This window comes from Hoplias malabaricus, chromosome 13 (genome assembly GCF_029633855.1).
Source record: "Hoplias malabaricus isolate fHopMal1 chromosome 13, fHopMal1.hap1, whole genome shotgun sequence".
Lineage (NCBI taxonomy): Eukaryota > Metazoa > Chordata > Actinopteri > Characiformes > Erythrinidae > Hoplias > Hoplias malabaricus.
This window is the reverse complement of record NC_089812.1, coordinates 23,867,364-23,880,301: the sequence shown is the minus strand read 5'-3', so window position 1 is coordinate 23,880,301 and position 12,938 is coordinate 23,867,364. Positions and strand designations below refer to the sequence as shown.

General features: G+C 42.1%; 1 protein-coding gene across 1 annotated transcript; it reads left to right on the top strand.

The window, feature by feature from the left end:
- The first annotated feature begins 2,096 nt into the window (after window positions 1–2,096).
- On the top strand, window positions 2,097–6,096 carry LOC136665369 (GTPase IMAP family member 7-like). The gene is made up of 2 exons (XM_066642970.1): window positions 2,097–2,212; window positions 3,264–6,096. Exon 2 carries the CDS (start codon window positions 3,271–3,273, stop codon window positions 4,711–4,713), a length of 1,443 nt encoding a protein of 480 aa, XP_066499067.1. The 5' UTR covers window positions 2,097–2,212; window positions 3,264–3,270; the 3' UTR covers window positions 4,714–6,096.
- Window positions 6,097–12,938: the final 6,842 nt, after the last annotated feature.

Genomic DNA, 12,938 nt, shown 5'->3' with positions numbered 1-12,938 from the left:
AGGCATCAGAATGAGATTTTCATCCAAATAATACAATTCAATTGCCTACCTGCATCCCCATGATTTTGCATGTGGTAGCCTTGATTACTCTCTCTACAAATCTATGTGACACCCTAAGTTACAAACAATGGAAAAAAAATCTACATTATCTGCAACGGACCTGACATGTGGGCTTCCAGTTTTGCTGATTTTGGCCTGAACTAAAATTCTAAGTCTAAAAAATTAAAAGAAGTTCCCAATTACACACCTTACATAAAATGATAAAGTAGTAAGGCAAATAAAAATAAGCATATACCCATCTGAATAAAATTAACCAACTACACCCATCTCGGACAGTAAAATGTTGGCTTATTTTAGAGTTTAAAAGATTTCTGCATTTCTATGCATGTATTAGTTTCTGAAAAATGTAAGAGTTAATGTTTACCCCAATTTTATAATTTTATTTAAAATATATTTATTTTAGTACAAATCTCACCATTTCAAACATCCAGAAGAAACAAATAAATGTGAAAACATTTGCTTATTTTATAAACAACAGTAACTCACCAAGATTCTGACATTGTATAAAAATATATAGAATATTATTTTTATATTTGAACGCAGAGCAAAATTCCACCATACCTGTCTGTGCCTAAATGACATAATAAAGGTATGCCATACTACGTGTAACCTCATGACGTCATTACGTAAACAAGTCAGAATATCATGATAATCACGATATTGATCTATTTATTTTTTTAATTGTTTATAAATGTGATATTATTGCACACAATATGATATAGCACAGCCCTAGTGATGACTGCTTATTCTTCTTTCCCTGACTGTTGTTTCCCCACAGGTAGGCCACTCTTCACAGGCTCTCTCCTCACTCCCTTTCTACAACAACGAACTGGGCCAGGACAGAATCTCCCACCTGGACAATCTCCACTGTCCTACTTCCGCAGGGACTCCCACAAGATCGACAGTTTCCTCAAAGTCCTGAGATGCCGGGCAGCCAAGATGAGGCCTGAGATGTGCTAGAGCGTCAGAGGCCTTTCTGGATCATTACTGCCTTCTGTCTGTCTGCAGTGGTACTGAACTGCAGTGACAGGGTGGTGGGACGGGTCCAAATTCTCTCACAATTCACGAGTGGCTCGGAATGTTTCTGTCCAAAGCCAAATCTATTGATGGTGAATATTCCTGAAGTCTGATGTGTGTACACATCATGTGATTAATTGACCTTTAATACTTGAATTTATAATCAATCATAAACCAAAGCTCAGGGCAGAGACACACTTCCTTCTTTCGTTAACAAAAGTAAAAAGCCATCTACTGATGAGGACACTGCTCTACTGGATTTTTTGGTTTTGTCGTATAATCTAAAACAAGGCAAAGAAACACTTCGGGTCACTCCTTTAGCTTGGGTTCTAGTGAGGTAGGTTTACAAAATGGCTTTCAGAGATATTTGCACTTTAGGCTCCAACTGAAGCAGAATTCTTAGCTAGTTTTCCTTCATGAATGTAACTTTCAAACAGCTGTCACACCAAAATATCAATAAACATTGATACTGCATCTGAAAACATGAATGCTTCCTGTTTATTCGTGTTCTGTGCTGCCTTAAACTGGAGGGAGACTTGAGACAAGGTCATGCAAAGCACTGAATAGGGTATTTGAGAAACATTTTGTTAAAGGTGAGTGAGCGAGTTACGAGCCAGCTCCATGAGGTGCTGTGTTCATGAAATATATGAAAAAACTAAAGACTGTTAGAAGAGAATTGCTATGATCCCCTCTATTATAATTCAGATCATGATTTCTCCAAACTGTGGCTGTAACTCTAAGAATCTCCAGTGTCTCCTTCTGATGATCGCCAGTGTGTGGAGCTATAAACTAACACAGATCTCCACACTCTAAAAAGAACCAACTTAATTGAATTGCTTCAATTGGTAACAAGTAATTCAATTAAGTTTATCCAACTTAATTTTTTGTAGGTTGAACTTAAAAAATTAAGTTGGATAAACTTAATTGAATTACTTGTTACCAATTGAAGCAATTCAATTAAGTTGGATCAACTCTTCTCTTTTTAGAGTGCAGTGTGACGCCACAGAAGAGGTAGAACCTGTCTTTAGGGCTGTGAAAGGCAGTAACAAATCCTCAGGATTCTTTAATAACACACACATTCACCTGCTCACAACTTCTGAAGAGAAGCAGAGGATCAGACCCAGACCAACAGCAGGTACTGATACTCACTTCAGTTGTGAGATTTTTAGTAACTGGATGTAAAAGTAATCTGTGGTTGTGTAAATTTGCTTTTGATTAAGAGCTGGCCTTTTACTTTCATATGAACTCACCTTTGATTACAACATAAAAGAAACATTTACTTACTTTACTAGGTTAACTTAACAAATCCGTTTTTTTAAATTAAATACGTTGCCGGTTTGTAGAGGACACTTACCATCAGGTGCATCCTCTTTGTCAGCCCACATCTACTACAGATCTAGTAGGGGTTGGTTGTAAGTTATTTTAGTTTACAGTTGTACTTAAATATGGATAAATATTGTACAGAACTGATACATTTGTTCATGCAGCTCTTCAGAATGAATGAGTGAGTGGAGCTGATGGAGCTGAGTGAGTGCAAGTTTGTTATATGTGCTGGCCTTGTTAGTGTGTGTGTGTGTGTGTGTGTGTGTGTGTGTGTGTGTGTGTGTGTGTGTGTGTGTGTGTGTGTGTGTGTGTGTGTGTGTGTGTGTGTGTGTGTGTGTGTGTGTGTGTGTGTATGTGTGTGTGTGCATGGCACAGTGGCGCAGCAGCTAGTGTCACAGTCACACAGCTCCAGGCACCCGGAGGTAGTGGGTTCCTTTCCCGCTCCGGGTGACTGTCTGTGAGGAGTTGGTGTGTTCTCCCCCTGTCCGCGTGGGTTTCCTCCGGGTGCTCAGGTTTCCTCCCACACTCCAAAAACACACGTTGGTAGGTGGATTGGTGACTCAAACGTGTCCATAGGAGTGAGTGTGTGTGTCGCTCTGTGGTGCACCCCTCAGGGTGTGTTCCTGCCTAGTGCCCAGTGATTCCGGGTAGGCTCTGGACCCACCTGAGCTGGATAAGGGTTACAGACAATGAAAGAATGTTTGTATGTGTGTGTGTGTGTGTGTGTGTGTTTAAGCTTTGTTATTAATGTTGTGTTAGCTTTGTTCTGTTATGTTATGATATGTTTTGTTATGTTAGGTTGTGCTTTTGCTTTATTTTGGCCTCTCATTAGGTTCCCTCTGCTTTTCTTTTCTCTCCATTAGATCAGTGATGGAGATCAGAATATTTCTGCTGGGAAATAGGGATGCTGGAAAGAGTTCCTCAGGGAACACTCTCCTGGGCTGGAAATCTTTCCATACAGCACCCAGCTCACAAGGAGTGACCCAGGCTTGGTCCATGAGCTCCAGCACTGTAGATGGACACAAAATCTTTGTTGTGGACACTCCAGGGTGGACAGATTTCAGTCAGACTGAGAATGAAACCATACAGAAGATTGTCTCGTGCATTGAAATCTCTGACTCTGGGTCTGATGTGCTCCTCTTTGTACTGCCCATTGGTAGCTTCACCAAAGAAGAGATTGATACAGCCAAGCAGATCCTGGAGGTCTTTGGAGAAGAAGCTATCAAGCACACAGTGGTGTTATTTACCAAAGGAGACGATCTGGAGGGAAAGACAATTGAGGAATACTTGGAAGATGCCCATCCAGGACTGAAGAATGTCATTAGAATGTGTGGAGGAAGATACCATGTCTTTAATAACAGAGACAAAGACAATCAAGAGCAAGTCCCCACTTTACTGAAGAAGATCAAAGACATGGTGGAAAGAAATAAAGGCAAACGCTACAGAAAAACTCTGTTTCAGGAGATGGAAGAAGAACGGGAAGAAAAAATTATTCCAAAGGAAATTGTGGCAGAGGAATATAGGGCAGAAATGAAAGATTCAGCTGATGAATCTGCTGATGCTGATATAAACAGAGAGCAAGAGGAGGGAAAAATTATCAAAGGAATAGAATCAGAGAAGGTAAAGGAGAAAGAGATTACATCTTACTTACAACACAGACAAGAAGAAGGGCAAACAGCCATAATCAAACTCAACCAGAACACAAATCCTAACAATTCACACGAAGAGGACAAGTACACAGTGCACACTGCAAAATACCCAAGTAAAAAATACCATCTTGAAAAATTCCAAGGTCGAAAATCTCAAGGTGGGATGCCCTTTCAACAAAATGCAAGAACAGAAGCTCACAGCAAGGAACTGCACAAGATGGAGTTCAAATGGCAGAAGACAGAGGCAGAGCTGCAGAGATCTATTAAAAGACTTGAGAAGATTGAGGTGACATGGTTGAAAGAGAAAGGTGAACTTGAAAAAAAAGTTCGCCAGCTGCGAACAACGCTACGGGAACAGAAAACCGAGTTTGATAAAGTAAAGAAAGAGCTTCAGCTGCAGCAGGTTAAAGTAGAAACTTTTGAGAAACTGAGACAAAAGAGTCAACGCCAAAAGGAGGAGCTGGAGAAACTGAGAAGAGAAAATGATGAGAACAGAGAGAAAATGAAGCAGAGAAATTTAGCACTTCTGAAACATTTGGAAGAACTGGAACGAGCCATTCGTTTGAACAAAGGGACGGATTTAAAAAGCTCCCTTCAAGCTTCTTTATCACAGGTGAAGAAAAATGTTCTTCATCCAAAAATGAGCATCAGGGGAAATCATTAATAGACAGTAATAGATTCAACGTACAGTACAGTGTACACAGTACAGAGTAAACACTGTGTGCACTTAGTCTCCAGATATTCACACCCTGCAGACAATAGTAAAGTTAGAGATAAAAGCTATTTTTTTGCTGCACACATTATGTTTTTATGTATTGTATTTATTTATATTCCTGTCACAATAATTACATTATTGACTTACTGTACACTGGACATTTCCTCAGTCATTTTTCTGACCTCAGTAATCACCAATTGTTTTTACTGGTGTGTTTGTTTACATAAGAATGAACGTCAACAATATTTTAGCCATTTGTTCTCTGGTATTCTCTGTTTCTATTCTTGGGCTATAGGGTTATGTTGATTTTTTTATATGTGTTTTATTTATTAAACATATTGAAATATGTTTATATTCCAAATCCATTCATTCATTGTCTGTAAGTGCTTATCCAGTTCAGGGTTGCGGTGGGTCCGGAGCCTACCCGGACTCATTGGGTGCAAGGCGGGAATACACCCTGGAGAGGGCGCTGGTCCTTCACAGGGCGACACACACTCACACATTCACTCAGACACTCACACCTATGGACACTTTTGAGTCGCCAATCCACCAACTTTATCTGAACACAGCAGTTCTTCACATGTCCTACACACTGTGTGAAACTTTTGTGAAGAATGGACCAATAGAAATGCTCCAAAATTACTTAGAATATTTTTTACATTGACTTCTATTGAAAGGTAAGAAGGTTTTTTCTTTTTCCTGTAAAGTTGATTTAGTTTTTGTAGATACCTGTTCTTCATTGGACAGCGGCAATTTTTAAGACCATTGTATGCCACTGATATAATGATAATATACTAGCATAATAATGCCAATTTCTTTTAAAGAGAAATATGTTTTAAGCAAAAAGTTAAATATTAAAAGAATTTTTAGACATTGGATTTGAAATAGGGGCGGCGTGATGGTGCAGCATGTAGTGTCACAGTTACACAGCTCTAGGGACCTGGAGGTTGTGGGTTCGAGCCCTGCTCCAGGTGACTGTCTGTGAGGAGTTTGGTGTGGTCTCCACGTGTCTGCGTGGGTCTCCTCCGGGTGCTCCTGTTTCCTCCCACGCTCCAAAAACCAACGTTGGTATGTTGGCGCCCCCTCCAGGGTGTGTTCATGCCTTGCACCCAGTAATTCTGGGTAGGCTCCTGACCCACCGTGATCCTGAACTGGATAAGGGTTACAGACAATGAATGGATGAATATGATTCTAGAAAGTTACTGGTTTGGCTCAGAAAGTCACAAAACAAAGTAGCACATCATTCTAAGACCATCATTTTGTATCTTGTAAATTATCTTGTAGAAGTGTCAGTTCCATTCTTTCCAGAACAAACTGCAAATAAAGACCGCATATCACAAGTTTCCCATTTGAAACACATTGTTTGACTTTTCATACACTACTTGGAGCATTTTAGGGTTCAGATCATTTGCACACTAAACAACATGCACTGAATATACAGTTGTCAAAGGATCTGAAAACCAGAACATCTCCATTCCTTCCTCTAGAATTGTTGTCTTGATTTTCTTGTGAAACTGAGATGCTGAAAATAGCAGAAACTGGTTTAGTAAACATATTTCAGATAAAGATATGGTGGAAAATATTTATAGGGTAGTCAGAGGATAATTTTCACAGTTGCTGCTTGATATGCAGACCCTCAAATAAGGCTGATGTTTTTATCACATTTTATCAAATTTCAAACATATAATCTCCTGTAGACTTCGTGTAAGTCTGTTGGCACACCTTTTAATGAGGAATCCAACATTACAATGCATATATTTCTTACAGAGGCATGTAACTGTACCCACACAGCTTATATCATGTGAACTGTGTTCTCTGGAGTGACAGAGTGATGGATTCTCATTCCAAGGTTGTATCACTCTTGTGTTTCTTCAACAGAACAATTTCCTATATCTCTCTGCCTGTTTATTTGTCCTCCTGTGTCTTAATGGACACATCATCATGACAGCTGGCTTCCCGGTTACACCCTGCTCTTTCACAACTATTTCATATGGTGCTAAAACTTGGGATGTGCTGTTGTGAAGGATCAAGTAAACAGATGCTCCACACACCACAGAAAGCCTTCAGGCTATTTTCAGCAATCTCTGCTGAAGTCAGTGAGACCTGCATGCACTGAACTTGCATTTTCATCACACACCACGCCATGTGGACTGAGGACTGTTTGTTGTGCGCTTTTCTTGGATGTGTAATAATGTCTGGGATGTGTTAAACTGGTGATTGTGATCCAGGGCTAATCATCCAACATCAGCACCTGACTTCACCAATATGTGGCTGAATGCTTTCACGTACTTACAGAAATATTTAATGTAACTACATCTTTGATGAACCGCAACCCAGAAATGGATGTGTGGAAAAGATGATGTTGATGACCAGTCTCATGAAGAGAAGCATCAGTTTCTGCAGGAAAGGGCAGAAGCAGAAAAACTCCTAATATCAGATTACAAAAAAAAACACTGGGCCAGTGGGTGTCAACAAATTTTTGACAAAAAAAAGTCCCTTATTAATATTCTGATATGTACTCACAAATGTCAGCTCCCAGGACCAGCCTCCCAGACCACGCATGTAGGAAGCTGTCATTTCAGTTAAATAGAAAATGGAAACAGAAAGCTGATAAGCTGATCTGATAAGCTCCTGGAAATGTGATCTGCCACTGCAAACTTTTCTAAACGTTTTTTTTTTTTTGCTTGTCATAGGCCTACATTGTAAATGTGGATACAAGGGCAAATATATTTATTTATATCTTTCTTAGAACTTCTAAAATCACTTAGTGCTAGCCCAGGCATTAAGTCAGACATTTGAATGAAGTTTAATATGTCTAAGATTCACACAGTACTTTAATGGTAAATAAAGGTAAAATGGCCTACAGCTTTACACTGACCTTTGCTTTTCTCTCACAGAGCACAACCTGAATTTCTTGTTAAAATTCCTGGATTGTGGCCAAAAATCTAGACTTATAACCTTTTCTATTTCATCTTAAATTGTGCAGTATTAACCGTCTAAGTTTCATGTTAGCACATATATTTTAACTTTTAGTTTCACCTTACCCCTCCCTGGATCATCACCATAACATGGTGGAGGGGTTTGCATGCCTGCGTGAGCCTAGGAGCTATGTTGTCAAGGGCAATAGTCCCTGGTAGGGTCTCCCAAGGCAAATTGGTCCTAGGTGATGGGCCAGACAAAGGATGATCCATAAGACCATGATGAGAGGTATAACAAAGACACAGCTTCCCTCGCCTGGAGTAAGGTTACCGAGGCCTCATCCAGGAGCCAGGCCTGGGGGAGGGCCTCCTTGGTGAGCCCCTGGTGGTTGGACTCTTACTCATGAGGTCCACTCATGGGGAGCAACATGGGTCCACCACCTGTGGGAGAGGTAGTAATCTGGGTCTGGTGCATTGTGGGTCGGTTGGCAGCTGAGGGCAGGGACCCTGGCATTATGATTACTGGTTACTGAAACTGCCTCTTGGAACATGGTGCGCGAGGTTGAGGTGTACCGGTTAGATATAGTTGGGCTCACCTCGACACAGTATGTGCTCTGGAACCAATCTCCTTGAGAGGGGCTGGATGCTCTTTCACTCTGGAGCTGAAAGGCAGGAGTGGGCTTACTCATAGCCCCCCGGCTTAGTGCCTGTATGTTGGGGTTTACCCAAGTGGACGAGAAGGTAATTTCCCTTTATAGTGATATTATCGGACTTGCGGCCATATGTTCTGGACACTCGGGTGAAGAGAGGTGCTGAGTGGTCTACTGATCACCACCTAGTGGTGAGTTGGATCACATGGCGGGGGAGGATGCCAGACAGACCAGGCAGGCCTAAACGTGTGTTGAGGGTTTGCTGGAAACATTTGGCAGAGGAACCTGTCAGAAAAATCTTCAACTCCCACATCCAGCAGAGCTTTGACTGCATCCCGGGGGAGTCAGAATGGACCATGTTCCGGACCTCCATTGTTGAGGCGGATGAACGGAGCTGTGGCTGCAAGGTTGTTGGCGCCTGTCGTGGTGGCAGTCCTTGCTCTCGGTGGTGGACACCCTGGGTGAGTCTGTCAAGCTGAAGAAAGAGTCCTATTGAGCCTATGGCTCATGGGACTCCGGAGGCAGCTGACAGGAACCAAAGAGCCAAGCGGCTTGCGGCTTCGGCTGTCGCTGCAGCAAAAACTCAGGTGTGGGAGGAGTTTGGTGAGGACATGGAAACCGACATTCTGTCGGCTCCGAGAAGATTCTGGCAAACCATCAGGTGACTCAGGAGGGGAAAGCAGTTTTCCACCAATAATGTATATGGTGGGGGTGGGGAGTTGTTGACCTCAACTGGGGACGTCATTAGGCGGTGGAAGGAATACTTTGAAAATCTTCTCAATCCCACCAGTCTTCCACAGAGGAAGTAGAGTTTGGGGATCCCAGGGAGGGCTCATCTATCACTGGGCCTGAGGTGGCTGAGGTAGTTGAACATTCCTTGGCGGTAGGGCCCTGGGAGTGGATGAGGTCCGCCCCGGGTTTCTCAAGGCTCTGGATGTTGTGGGGCTGTCCTGGCTGACACGTCTTTGGAACATTGCATGGACATCTGGGGCAGTGCCTCTGGACTAACAGAGTGGGGTGGTGGTTCCCCTGTTTAAAAAGGGGGGATCGGAGGGTGGGTTCCAAATATAGGGGGATCACACTTCTCAGCCTCCCCGGTAAGGTCTATGTGGGGATACTGGAGAAGAGAGTCAGACTAATAGTCGAACCTCGGATTCAGGAGGAACAATGCGGATTCCGCCCCGGTCGTGGAACACAGGACCAGCTTTTTACCCTCGCTAGGATCCTGGAGGGTGCATGGGAGTTTGCTCAACCAGTCTACGTGTGTTTTGTGGATCTGGAGAAGGCATTCCACCATATCCCTCAGGATATTCTGTTGAGAGTGCTCTGGGAGTATGGGGTATTGGGCTCTTTACTTATCCATTCCCTGTATAAACAGAGCAGGAGTCAGGTTCGTACGGCTGGCAGTAAGTCCGACTGGTTTCCAGTCAGAGTTGGACTCCACCAGGGCTGCCCGTTATCACTGGTTCTGTTCATAATTTTTATGGACAGAATTTCTCAGCGTAGCCAAGTGGCAGAAGGTGTCCGGTTTGGTGGTCTCAGGATTCCATGTCTGCTTTTTGCGAATGATGTGGTCTTGTTGGCTTCATCGGGCTGGGAGCTCCAGTTTGTAGCCGAGTGTGAAGTGGTAGGGATAAGAATCAGCACCTCCAAGTCCGAGTCCATGGTACTCAGTCAGAAAAAGGTGGAGTGCTCTCTCCAGGTTGCAAGTGAGATCCTGCCTCAAGTGGAGGAGTTCAAATACCTTGGGGTCTTGTTCACGAGCAAGGTAAAGATGGAGTGGGAGATTGACAGGCAGATCAGTGCAGCGTCAACAGTAATGCGGACTCTGTACCAGTCCGTTGTGGTGAAGAGAGAGCTGAGCAGAAAAGCAAAGCTCTCGATTTACTGTTCAATCTACCTCCCAACCCTCACCTATGGTCATGAGCTTTGGGTAGTGACTGAAAGAATGAGATCGCGGGTACAAGCGGCTGAAATGAGTTTTCTCTGCAGGGTGTCTGGACTCTCCCTTAGAGACAGGGTTAGGAGCTCGGACATCCGGGAGAGACTCGGACTGGAGCCGCTGCTCCTCCACGTCGAGAGGAGCCAGTTGAGGCGGTTCGGGCATCTGGTTCAGATGCCTCCTGGACGCCTTCCTGGTGAGGTGTTCCGGGCATGTCCAACGGGGAGGAGGCCCCGGGGAAAACCAAGAGCACGCTGGAGAGACTACATGTCTCAACTGGCCTGGGAATGCCTCGGTATACCCCCGGAGGAGCTGGAGAAGGTGGCTGGGGAGAGGGAGGTCTGGGTTTCTTTACTCGGACTGCTTCCCCCGCGACCCGGACCTGGATACGCGGTGGATAATGGATGGATGGATGGAGTTTCACCTTAAATAAAGAAAAATTAAGATACATCTGTGCCCTATTTAAATGAGCCATTTAATGTGGAAAGTAAATTAAAATAAAACCACTCAAAAATCTAATAACTGGTACGTTGGCATTGTACATTCGAATTAGAAATGTGAAAGAGGAAGCCACCTCATGAATAAATAAATAAACAAATAAAATATAGCACTTTCATAGATTTAGAACTCAAACAGTTAAGCGCTCCAAAATGGCGCACAAATAATAAGACCCTCTAGCTGTAATATTCTTTAATCAATTCACTCTCTGTAACAGTACTTCCATTACAGTTTTGGTCATTAAAAAGTCATAATTTTTACATTGTTTCTATATTTATTTACACTTTCCTACATGTATTTATTGATTTATCTCCATATTTCTACATCATCTATTTCTACATACATTTCTCTCTAGATCTAACTTCCAAGAGGATTGATTTTGTGAAAGGATTGTTCAGTGACATCTAGTGGCAAGTGTCAATCATTGAATGCTGTCAGTATTTATCCATTTTTGTATCAGTGACACTTCCCTGCTGATTTAGACCCTACAAATGACTTGTTCCACTCAACTAGGAACATGTATTTATTTCATAATTTGCCTATTTACATGTTTTGTGACATCTATATCAAGGTGATTGTACACTTATTCTGTTGATATTTTTGCTGTGCCACTATGGCCTTTCTTGTACAATTGTAAAATTTTTGTAAAATTGTTTTCCTGTGATTCATATGGTATTTCAGGTGATTGCTGGTTTCCTTCCATTTCACCCTCCTCCATCAGAATGAGTTTTTATTTTCCAATTGTTTTTCATCCAAATAATTAAATTCATTTGCCTACCTGCATTCCCATGATTTTGCATATGGTGGCCTTGATTACCATCTTTACCACTATATTTGACACTCCAAGCTACACAAAGAACAAAAATAAATATCTACATTAACTCGCCCTCAAGATTACACCACCATTTGGAACAAAAGAATTAAATTTGCATTTTGGCATTTTTTTTCCTCTTTTGCTGGGAGTGCCTTTTAACACTGTTACGTTAAACGCCTTGGAAAGTCTTAGAACATCCATCATCTCTAAGCCATGGACCTGGAGTTTGTTTTCAGTTTTGCTGATTTTGGCCTGAAATAAACTGCAAAAACTTAAGATATGTGCCTAATAGCAAAGCACTGCAGACTGATAAGATGAAAAGCTAAGACTTGTCTGATGAGACAAAAACAAGAATATGGTAACAAAATGAAAATAAAAAGGGCATACACAGTTGAGTAAAATTAACCAGCTACACCCACCTCAGGTGGTAAAATGTTGGTTTATTTTGGTTCGAGTTTAAAAGATTTCTCCATTTCTATGTTGTTCTTATAAACAGTAACTGCAGTGTCATGTATTAGTTGCTAAAAAATGTAATACAGAGGCAATGTTTCCCCCAACTTTATTCTTTTATTTTAAAAAAGGAAGAAAAAAAATGTAATACACATCCTATTGGACATACTCCTACCCAGCTTTACCCCAGACCAGTGATGAACATAACCTCTTGCTTTGAACTCCGAGGCCCACTATAACACTAATGAGAGATTTAAGCCAAGTCTCAGACAGACATTCACAAAAGATGAATAATCTGTCTCCAACTAGGCTTAAACATTGCTGTTGTATTTTAGGGAAAATTACGAAGTGGCTTCTCAAATTTGATGCCAAAGCATAAGAAGCAGCAACATTAGGAAGACCAAAGCTAGACTCGATCATTAGAGAAAACAAGGTTAAACCAGTCTCCCAAAAGGGCCTCGTCTCCTACTGCATTTCAGGACACTGCACAACCTGCCCTAAATCCAGCTCCACGTGTTTTTAAGTGCTCGCAGGGCAAAATGGTGGGCAAAAGTAGTACAAAATCAGCCACTTCACTTTGGTCTAATCAGTCCGATATTACACTGCTGTAAAACAAGGCTGAACTCTCCGTTTTCCACACAACCACTGCTATTCGTTGCTCCCTCAACAGCTCATTTACGAGAAGCAAAGAGAGGAAACATTTAAAGTTGGACTCTGAGGAAACCAGTACAAGTCAGAAAACAAATCTAAAGTGACCCCTCAAATAAAGGTCCATGATATGGCACCTGCTACTGACAACACAAGCAAACTGCTCCAGTACATTGCACAGATGTAAAAGGATGGAATGAGACCATGGGCAGGGTTTAAAACTACAGCTTGAATTCATAATGTTTTTTGCCCCT

Coding starts and splice junctions, on each gene's coding strand:
- LOC136665369 (XM_066642970.1), top strand. CDS start 3,271: ATGGAGATCAGAATATTTCTGCTGGGAAATAGGGATGCTGGAAAGAGT.